The sequence below is a fragment of the Parasteatoda tepidariorum genome, chromosome 6 (assembly GCF_982258835.1).
Source record: "Parasteatoda tepidariorum strain Cologne lab strain chromosome 6, Ptep-v5.0, whole genome shotgun sequence".
Lineage (NCBI taxonomy): Eukaryota > Metazoa > Arthropoda > Arachnida > Araneae > Theridiidae > Parasteatoda > Parasteatoda tepidariorum.
In genome coordinates, this window is record NC_141760.1 from 37,687,867 (window position 1) to 37,699,870 (window position 12,004).

General features: G+C 26.8%; 1 protein-coding gene across 3 annotated transcripts in view; it reads right to left on the minus strand.

Annotated features, from left to right (window-relative positions):
- The window catches only part of LOC107444065 (sodium-coupled monocarboxylate transporter 2), an 81,970-nt gene that overhangs the window by 51,577 nt on the left and 18,389 nt on the right, over positions 1–12,004 (minus strand). Inside the window, exons 1-2 of one of the 3 annotated variants that reach the window (XM_016058136.5) lie at positions 9,360–9,684; positions 4,628–5,041 (exon numbers count right to left, since the gene is read on the minus strand). In XM_016058136.5, the coding sequence (XP_015913622.1) occupies positions 4,628–4,975 (348 nt within the window). In that variant the 5' untranslated portion in view covers positions 4,976–5,041; positions 9,360–9,684. Of the gene's footprint in view, positions 1–4,627; positions 5,042–5,156; positions 5,560–9,359; positions 9,685–12,004 lie in introns of those variants that run through there. The other 2 variants (XM_087165669.1, XM_071178821.2) reach the window with 2 other exon arrangements.

Genomic DNA, 12,004 nt, shown 5'->3' on the forward strand with positions numbered 1-12,004 from the left:
CGTACATCTTTTAAGTTTTAAAGTGCTCTACCTATGCAAACATTTCGGAAAATTTGTGAGATGAAATGGAAATGAAGCTCTTGGATCAAAAAAGTATGTTTCTCTTTTCAGAAACCAGAATTTTCTTTCAAATTTTAATGTAACCTGTCAACATTTCTTCAAGAATGTTTTTAATATTTTCCTAATGTTTTAGAAATATTTTTAGAGCAAATCTACTGTGATATAGTGTTTATAAAATTTTATGACATTGTTGCTTAATATTTTGTGACATAGTTACTTGATATTTTGTGACATAGTTACTTTACAAGTTATGCACCATTAGAAATTTCACCATATCTCGTGAACTTTTAAAGTGAATTAAAAAAAAAAAACTTGCATTCAATAAAAAATTTTCTTTATCCAAAGATAATTTCATGCGAAAATAATTTTGAGAAAATATTTATTATTTTTTGTTATTTTATTTAAAAATAATCGAAAAGAATTTGAATTGTAAGGTAAAAAATTTTTTAAGCCATTTTAAAGTGGGTAATTTTGCATAGCTAAATACATATTTGATCAAAATCGGTTAAATAGGTTCTGAGAAATCTAATTTCAATGAAGTCGAATATTTAAATATATTTAATAAATATTAGGTTATAATTAGCAGACTGGTCACGAGATTGACCAATCAACCCCCTATATTACAGTATATGCAGCGCGCACAAAAAAAAAAAAAAAAAAAAAAAAAAAAAACGAAGCACTCTGAATAATTTTTCTATCTTTCTTTTGATCGATATTAGATCGGATCTTTCTCTTATAAGATTCAGTCTTTGAGGATGCTGGAGCAATCAATTCTGGGGATGAACTCAAGTATGCTAGTTATTAAGTGCACGCGGTATTTTAAGTTACGAAATCAGACGTAAAAACGTACTTTCTCTGAATTAACATACATTTTCTTCAAGGGATTTGGACTTCTGACCCTCAAAGTATAGAAGGTAAGCACTATCAAGGAAATATGGTCCCTATGGTGTGGTCAGGAGAGATGTCCAAAGATTGGACACCTTAATGTTAATTTTACTTTTTGTGTATTTCACCATATCTCTAGAAACTTTTAAGCGAATTAAAACATTTTTGCACACAATTACAAAATTCGTTTATCCGAAGATAATTTCATGCAAAAAATAACTTTCAGTTATTATTATTATTTTCATTATTTTTTTTTAATATTCATCGAAAATTTTTGAATGGTATAGTATAAAATTTTTGCATCATTTTAAAGAATGTAATTTTGTCAGACAAAATACAAGATTTGAGCAAAATCGGTCAAATAATTAAATGAGAAATCAAAATTTTAAAATGGTCGTACACTTAAAATTAGATTTCGCAAGAACGATTAGACCAAATTTGCTCAAATCTCGTATTTTGTCTTGTAAAATTACATTCTTTAAAATGTTGTAACGAATTGTACACCTGACTCTTCAAAATTTCTTTTACCAGTATTAAATAAAATAATAAAACAAATAATAAAAACTTTCTAAATATTTTATAATTTAATTTAAGTGTTTTTTGATTCACTTAAAATGCTTTCGAGTGAAAAAAGCAAAAAGTAAAGTTAACTTTTAGAAATCCAAACTTTTGATTGCTCTCCTCCTCCTTAAGATCCGATCTTTAGATCAAAAGCTATTTAGGATGGTCCGTTTATTTTTTGCGCACTGTACAGCGGTATATTTTCCCGCCAATTTCCTTTCTACTTAAAGTACATAATAGTAAGGAGATGAGTCTACAAAAATGACAAAAAAAAAAAAAGAAAATAAAAGATCAACTATATTTATTTTTTATTTGGAATATATTCCGCCAACATATGAAAGGCCTGCTGCTATGGATTTTTTGTACATTTTATGAACTTTAATATGATTAAGTTAAATTAATTTTAATGTATTTCACTAGTTTAAACCCAGTTTGAGATAACCTAAACTAATAATCTAGGATTTAAGCAGTTGAATAATTGATAAACTGTTTAATAATCTTGCATAATCTCTCTAAACCTTATCCACATCTGCATACCGTTTCTCAATATAGCACTCTTATATTTAATAAATCTTCAGATGCAATGCTAGCTCTCCAAATTATTAACTATCATAATTCTATCTATCAGTTTGTTACACTTCATTTATAATTAGATACAAGAGTGTTTAAGGGAATATGTTAAATATCTTTAAGTTACGCAAGTACGTAAGTTGATAATCTGTTTTAAAGATGGGATAAACTAAAATTATTATCAAGGTATATAATTCTTGTTATTCTGATTTAATGGAATACTTCGGAATACTGGCATAAATTTTTTGAAGCAATTTCCTTGATATAAAATAAATAATAACTGTGAAATAAATCTAAAGTTTTAATTTCTTTCTAAAACAAAATTAATTTATTCATTGAAATACCTTTTTGATTTTTTAAAAACTTAAAACGAAAAAAAGTAGAATTAAAATAATACAAAATCTCTTTTTGAATTTCCAGTAAGCCTTTTGCTTATTTTTTGTTTGGCTCTTACATTTTTTCTGTCTGAGTTGTGAATTTTCAAAACTCGTTAAGCTGTCTTTAAGATTTTCCTTTTGATTTTATTTAAAATAATAACTTTTTAACTGTAATTTTTGTTAGTTTTTTCTAGGCTTCACTGATATCAAACCTGGTAAGAGACGGAGAAAATGTTCTATGCTTTTCATACATGAAGCATCTGTTTCGGAGGTGACATTAACTTCCTTTACGGAATTAATTCTAACCTATTTAAAAAACCTTGATGGGTGCTTAATTTTGAAAGAGGTCGATTCATTTGTGGAGCAATTTTCACTCAGGCTTACAACAGTTGTGGTAGAAAATTTTCCATAAAAAATGCTAGCACAACAAATTTTTGAGTAGACATAATTACTTTGAAGCAAAATTTTGCTTGGGAAAAATATTGCTTAAAATCTAATAGGGAAACAATTATGCATGAAAAAAATATTCCTTTAATATGATCCTAGAGAGAATAAATTCGTTTTGAAAAACATTATTTTAAATCCCCTTGGGACAAAAGTTTGAATGGACACAGTTTTGCTTTAACACAATCAATTTCAAGAATGAAAAAACATTTAGGTACGTAATTAAAATACCGATTCTTATCTCCCTGGCTTTTATGCATCGAGAATTTGATGTGAGAGATTTTTAATTAGTTATAGTATCAGATGTGTAGAGAAATATACTGAGGAAAAAAAAGTATGACCGAAAATAATAGAACACGGCAAAATTTACAGTGTTTTTTACTCAATTTGAGCACCGAATGGCTCGGTAATATTAACTGGAGAGCTCTGACAATGATTTTAGTAAAATTAATAATTTTACACAAATTAATTGTTAACATGTTATTAAAAATTATAATTATTAATAATCTTAATGTTTTCTAATATTTGGAAAAATTTGGAAAATGCAATAACATTTGGCAATTTTATCAAGATATCTTTGAGCATGGCATGAAAGCTTTCGATTAATTCTCTGTTTCGTCTTGTATTTTTTATTTAATGTGTGGTAACAAGAACTATAATTTTGATAACCCGAATTCCGCTAAATCGTTACCATATGAATTGAAAGATTACCAAATGAATGGTTAAAATACAGTGTAATTTTTTTAAAACCTAAACTAGGTTTTTTTATTACAAGAAATATCGTTACGGTACTGTACCGTAAACCGGACTAGACCGTACCAGAATTTATTTTAAGTTTCTGTTCATTACTGTACAGTGCACTTTAAGTTTCAATAATTTGATTTATCTCATTTACATACCAAATATCTACGTGAATTCGAAAGTTTCAGTTGTCTCAGCATTAAACACTGTTATATACGTCTAAATATTCTAAGAACAAATTATATATTGAAACTGCCACATTAAATGAGGTAGAGGAACAATGTATGCAAGCACAAATAATGTTAACTATATAATGGTTCGTATATGCTGTTGTTCTAATTTTTTAATAAGTCAAATAAAATAGTGTTTATGAATTATGAAGTTAAATATTGCTTTAAAAGCTGTAACCCTTTAAGATTTTAGTTTTAAAATCTGAAATCTAATGTTCAATTATCATTGCACTACAAAAAGTATTGATATATAATTGCCACTACTTTTGACGATGAGATAAATTAATACATTTTTATGCACAGAATTATAGTTCTCGTGCAAAACATTGTATAAAATTAACAAAATAACAAAGAATTAGTGCGAATACAATACTAAAAATATGTTTGCTTTTAAATTAAATATTTTTTCAGTAGGGTCATAAATTAATCCTACTACGCATGAGAATACGTGTTGCCAATACTGAAACAAAACGAAAGAGAATAAATAAATAAAACTATAATAGTGAAAAAGTAAATAAATTGTGACTACATGCACTGCCAAAAATATTAAATTATCTCTACACCAAAAATGGTGGCAACTGTACACCAAAATATTTTACATTGTTGTAACCAGCTATTTTAACACAATAACACTCAACATGCATTTTAAAGATAGTAGATCAAACCAAATGCACAATTTAATATACAAATGTTAATTTGTGTCAAATATTTAGAAGTTATAAATGAATATTTTTTGTGGCACATAAAAATAGCACTTACCTCATAAGCACTGGTGACTCCAAGATTATAGAACACTGGAACATATAAATAAGCTGTGGCTGGTACTACAAAACAGAAGGATATATTGATCATCAAGTACTGAGTACCATATCGGTACACTTCAGCTGGTGTACCTAAAAGTGTAATAGCTGACATAAAGCTGGCTAAAACAGACATGGCCACTGGAAAGACGCTAAGAGATCGTCCACCCATTAAAAATTCTTGAGTATTGCTTTTTCTCCGATCTACAATGGCATACCATACTCCTATTCCTGCAGATATCAGCAACATAACACTAAATACCATATAATCTGCGACACCAAATAAATTTTTTACCATATCATCCATGGTGATCTGTTTGGATGCTTTGTATTCACAAAAGAAATGGTGTTGGCTGTAAAGATTGTTTGTAACCTAAAACAAGAAGCTAAATCATTTATAAGGAAGTAAAAATATTAGTTTAAATTAACATTACGAGATCATATCATTAAGTAATTCTAAAAAGAAAAGAACGAAAGCTCTTAATTACAATATGAAACAGAAATATGATAGAAAATATTTCATTTCATAATCAGCATTGAACAACAGACTGGCAACAGACCAAATTCAAAATCTACGTCTAGCAATGTTCAATTCCGAAGGCTTGCAATTTTGAACCCAATCCAAAAGACAAGAGAACTACTGGATCACGCATTAGGACAAAATAGCATTCGTGGAGGACTTTTTGATGAAACTAATCCGCATTTGCGTTACAAGGAGAGGAAAACCCCCCAATACTTTCCACGGTTATCCTGACGACAAGGGAACTCCGTCTACCACTGTGGTTATTTTACGTCAGGCCTGTGGTCGATGTGAGTCAAGAGCGGAATTCGTATCAACTAGTCAACACTGGGTCGTATCTCGATCACCTCATTAGGAGGCGAATGCTCTATATTCTGAGCCACATCAGCTCAATAGAAAATATTGCTGATTTTTACGTAGCTTTCTGGCACTTCGAAATATTTGTTCTAAACGATGGATCTGTTTAAAAATCTCACTTTCATATATATAGCATCTCCATGGATAGCTGTTTTTGTACCAAGAATGAATAAGTTTTCCTAGCTCTTTATGAATAATTTTGCTGGACAAATCGATAAGAAATGTTTCGACATTCCTCTATTTCATTCAACTTCGTTTCGTGGTTCTCTCTCAGCTCTGGAAGTACTAAAATGCTTTCTCTAGTTGAAAATACTAACAACTGTGTTTGGAGTTCTTTACGGTGAGACCGGGATTTTTTAACAGATTCATTTTTGAAACAAATGCATGAATATGCAAAGCAATTACGTTGAAATCGGTTCAATTTCTATTTCTCTTTCATATCGTCATTAATTGTTTTTTGTTTCTGCATTATGTACACTACTCAATGAGAGGTTAATTAATGTAAAAAATTATTGCTTGGAACTTGACGATGGATTTGAATATAAATCTTGGTCTCAAAGAACTTCGTTTATGTCAAACTGTTTTGGATTCAGCTAAAATAAACTTTCCATTATTCTAAATATTCATGAAAATTCTCTAAGTCAGATCCATACGAAATTTTGAAACGTTTCTTTATATCATTCAACTTAGTTTCACTTATAGCTATGAGTTTTTCTTGATGAAAAATAAAACTGCCTATGAAAGCAGCTTAATGAAACCAGGATTTTCCATTCAACAGATTCATCATTGGAATAAAGGTTTCAACATGCTATGGAATTATATATAAATTGCTTGTGATTTCATTTCTATTTCTTATTGTCTTTAAGCGCTTTTTTGTTTTTACATTTCTGGAGAAAAAGTAGAGTCAAAATTATTAGAATGTGGTAAAATGTACCATAGTTCAGGTTGTATGAGAACACCGAAAAGCTCAGTGATTTTTGCTGAAGTACTTTGGCATTGATTTCAGTAAAAGTAGCAATGAAATACGGTTTTATCGTATGTGATAAAATGCAGTACATATGGTAAAACTTGGTAGTTTAAACATGATATCTTAGAGCATGGCATGAAAACTATTCATTTGGTTAAATTTACTTTTTAGCTTTGTATTTTTTTCATTAAATATGTGGTCACTATCATATCATGTTAAAGAAAACATCATATTAAATAAAGACAAATGTCATATTAATGAAAACAAATGGTATAAATACTGCATGTTCTGGTTTTATTAACCAGAATTATGGTTCTCTTTTACCAGAAATGTCATTACCATACATTTACCAGAATACCTTTGTCCGTGTAAGTGTGTTACTTATTGATATACTTTTATTAATAAGAAAAACTTTAATTCCGAGTTAATGATTAATCTTATAATTTTTTTATATAAATACTACTTAGAAAGAACTTGGATTGTTGGAACATTGGTCGCTTGTCGAATTTAATGTCTTACATGTTTATCCCTTGTCTCATGTTATATGATTTGTTTGGGATAAAAATGAAAAATAAATTGTAAAATAAAAAAGCGTTGCATTAAATTAATGTAAAGTATTCTGATACCAAATTGTTTGATTCTCATTTGTGCATATTTAAAGCATTTCGTTGTGATGTTCAAAAGGCATTTACGTAATTTTACTCTAAATTTTATTGAAAAGGTAAGAATAGAAGCACAAATTAATTGGATATTTTTCTATTAAAATACTTCTGAAGGTATTATGCTTATTAGTAAAACGTTATAAGAATAATGTTTTAAACGTTTTTATCACTCTTACAAATAGTTAAAATATTATTTCAGTAAATCAATGGCCTTTTATTACTTGTATGAGGAGCAATAGCATACGTTTTGAAAAAATTAAAGTTATACTAATATACAGCTATAATATACTAGTATACTGCTATAACTATAATAGTTATACTGTTTTGATATTTTCAAAAAGCTTTTATTTTTCCAAAATATCAATAAAATATCAATATAATCAAAAAAATATCAATAAAAATCAATAAATATATATAAAATATCAATAAATATCAATATTAAAAATTAACTAAGTGAAAGTTAAAGAAATCCCTTATAATAATAACAATAACCATTTAAAAATAATTTATAAACTAAAAATATTTTGAAAAAGTGAAGCAGTTTGAAAAAATAAAACATAGTGACATTCACGTAATTTTAATGTTTCATGGTATTTATTGTTTTAGCTTATGCCTTGCCTTTTTCATTTGAAAGTATTAAAATAGTACATTAAAAAAGCAACTTTTAGGAACAGTTTGCATCATGAAATCTAATAAAATTTTATGAAAAATATGTAATTTATTGTTTAATTCATTGCTTTATCATTGATAAATTCAATATTTATGAAAATAGTAAAATAAGGACAGTGCAGTCCTTTATAATAAAACAGTAATTAAATAAATGAAACATAATTTTATGATTACCTTTATGAGCTGTTTATACTTTATATATTTTTGTAAATAATTACTAAACTTGTATCGAGAGAAATTTTGAAAGCAAATACTCCACGAAATTTAATTAATTTATTTTTTAACTAATTTAGTTTGGTGTATTGAATATTTCAGCAACTAACATTCCAAAGGAAAGTAAAACTTTGAAAGATCAATTTCGATCATGGAGGTAGGAGCTAAAAAATTTTCGTTTTAGCTATTTATTATCGAATAAAAATGTTTTAGGAATTTGTTAAAAAGTAATTTCAAATCTTTTTTACTAGCTGAAATTTTATACAAATGAATAAAGCAAACTCGACTTAAAATTAATTAAATGCTAACTAAACTTGCACTATCAAAGGAATGAAATAGTGTCAAAAATGAAAAAAGGGAAGATTTTGTAAATAAAGAAGATAAAATATTTTAATCATAAATTATTATTTTTTTAAAAAAATAGTACGCAAATAAATATATTTAATTAACTCTTAAGCAATATTATGATAAACCACATTTTCAGATTGTTGTATCATGATTTTGGTGAAGAACACTACAAGTATAAGGTAAGTATTAAGATATAATCTAGAAGAAGTAAAAAAACAGGCCAAGTACCTGTCTAAAAACTATACTAAGAAACAATTTGATATAAAAATGAGGATTTTATATTTTTGAATCATTGTAATATTCAAATTATATAAAAAATATTCGGATTCAATAAAAACTTTTATTAGATTTTTTTAAACTAAAACAGAGTAATATTTAAACTCCAATACTATCCGGATAGCAAAATGAATATTTTTCTTAATCCACAATCAAAGAATATGTTGATAATCGTTACATATATATCAATATACAATTATGTCAAACCATATTATGGAAACATAAAATATATAAGCATAGGTTATAAATAATATAATCAAAGTAATAATACTTGCTTAACAAAATCTGTCCTAAAATATTTTAAAATATTTATTCCACCGACAGGTATAGCTCTTCCTATTTAATTCTTTATCTGTATTTTAGTTATTCAATATGAAATTAATTTGTGACACATGTTTTTATGTGTTATGTTCGAAAAATGTATAAAAATATTCTTAAGAAACTTAAAAAGAAATGTGTTCTAGCAAATTAAAGTTGAGAATGGAGAATAGAAATAAAATTTTCAAATAGATTTTCAATTATTTTTTGCAAATGGATTTCCAAGTCGTGTTTGTTTTATAAACATATTAGTTACAGAATAAACATATAATTATAAAATACAATCCAACATAGAAAGGGTTTACAATTAAAATATCAATTGAAAAAAATATTCTTAATATGATGAGAAAATGTTACTTACTTGGTTGTTAAAACTCTACATTATGCGAAAAATAAAATTATTTATTTGTACGGAATATTTTATCAGAAAACGATTTTTAAAAAAAGTCTATTAAGCGTAAATCAAAATTTATCGAATATATATATATCAGATTTATCGCACTCATTAAACTTGAAACTCACTAAGTAGGTCAATGTTTTCAGCGAATAAATAATTTTCTATTTTCATTCGAAAAAATATTTCAATCACGGAACGAGTTTAATCATAAGTCGCTTCAGAGACTGAATTTGAGGAATCTTGACTCCATGACTGATTATAACGGTGTAAGCTTTCTATTAAGAAATGCAGATGGCGCTGATGTCGAATAAAAAAAGACATTTCATTGAGTTTTCTAAATATCTAACTATGTTATACTCCCAATTTTATTTTTTCAGTTTTTATTTCGAGGGTTCAAGTTAAATTTTTTTTTCTTCTTTTAATTGTGAAAATTCTTAAGCCGAAAAATACGTGTTGTCTATAAAGCTTCAAGGAAGTCTTGTTTAAATAGATATATTTCTAGATTCTTTATTCTGCAACTGAACAGAAGAAGAATAAAATCTCAGATTTTTTTTAAGTATAAGTAAAAGGATTTTTTTAAAACATGTCCATTAAGAAATTCCTTTAAAAACTGTATCTCATTATGGCTTGAAAAGTCGAGATCCGAAATTTGGATCATAAATCATTGTGTAAGTGTCTTAAGGCGAAAAATACTTTTCCTCAATGAAACTGAATGGTACAGGTCTAAATGAGCACTTTTCTTAAATTTAATTCTATTAAGAGGAAAACAGTATATTTAAAACTACCAGAATACCGTAAATTTTACCATGTTTCTGGTTTTGAAAAAGCAAAAACAAAAAAAAACTTGGTAATTTTTAACGAAGTGACTCGGTAATGATTTTGGGAAAATAAACAATTAAATATGGTTCTATAATATGTCATAAAATTTGATAAATGTGGTGAAATTTGAACATTTTATTATGATACTTCAAAGCATGGCATAAAAAAAAATTATTCGGTTGAATTTATTTTTCATTTTCGTACTTGTCACTAAATGTGTGATAATAAGAACTACAAATTTGGGAAACGAAAATTCCCGGTAAACCGTTGTCAATTAAGCAAAAAAATTACTAAATGGTTTAAATACTGCCTATTTCGGTTTATTAACTAAAATTACGTTTTCCTTTCTTTTTTTTAACCATAAATGTGAACATTACAATACAGTTCGGCAATTTTACAAAATTTTTCACTGATTATACAGGTCGTTCCGTAATGACTGCCTTCAATGGATATTTTAAAAATTAATTGTCAAAAATAAAGTGAAAAAGGCATATGTATTAGGGTTCAAATGCAATATATAAAAGCAGTCTGCTACATATATAAATATAAAAATCAGAACAGTGACACATAAAACAGAAAATTCGACGAAAGCTGAAGGGAAGTTAATAAAAAATGCTCCAGGTTTCCTATGCAATCAAACTGGTTTTGATGTATTTTCTTCTTCCTTCCTCTCTAGTGATTTGACAGATTTCGATACTTGTTTTCATTATTAATTTTCCACTATTAATGACTATGTTTATTTGACTTCAGTTTTCTTAAGAATTCTAAAAATATCTAGTGAGGGTGGTAATTACGAACCATCCAGCATATTTAGATTAAATACCATTTTACATCTTTTATTTGAACAAAATATGACGATTTTTTTGCCTGTATAGTTGATTTATTATAATTATTATGGTGTATTTTATTTATTTTTTAAGGAAGATAATAAAAGTTAACTTTTTCTTGGCATGATTGAAATATATATTGAATCCGTAATAACACTTATTGATCATCTTATGTAGCTTTATATAAATTTTAAAATTCAGTGTCCTAAAGCTCTTTTACTCTAAATGAGCGCGAAACAATAAATCATAAAGGAAATACACTAATTAGAATTTTTAGCTTTTAGCACAATAAGAAATGTAATTAAGCATAAAATTTTAATTAATTAAAAAAATTACTTGTGGTTAGGAAAGAAATATTGAGTTAAATAGAAAATCATAAAATTATAACAGTGATAAAGTAACATTCATACAATCATATAATGAACATTTTTCGAAATATTTTTATGTATTTGCCAATCCAACTAGAAAGTTATAATTGGTAGAAGAAAAGATAATATTTTGTTATTTTTCATTTTGCTTGTTTCGTGAAGAGAAGTAAAAATAATATCCAAATAATAAAGATGATTGGTCTGTAAAGGAATATGTTGAATTTGTGGTATCAATTAGTAATTAATGGAAGTCATTAGAGAGGACGAAAAAATATAATAAGTATCGATATTTTTGTTTTATTCTTGATTTCATTTCACGAAAATATGTTTATATGGAGCTAAAAAATATAAATATATATACTGTTGGAAATTTCTAGGTAAAAATGATTAAATAGCAGTTTATTTAATTATTGTTTTACCATATTTAACCAAAACAGTCATATTATCATAACGAAGATGATATTTAGTCTGTTAAGTGTGAGAAAATGCTTTCATTGATTTTTTTTTTCTTCTAAAGTGGTTAAATGAATATAATTTTATCCGTACTAACTTGGACCAAATTATAAGGACATTTTGTTCCATACTATGCTGTACA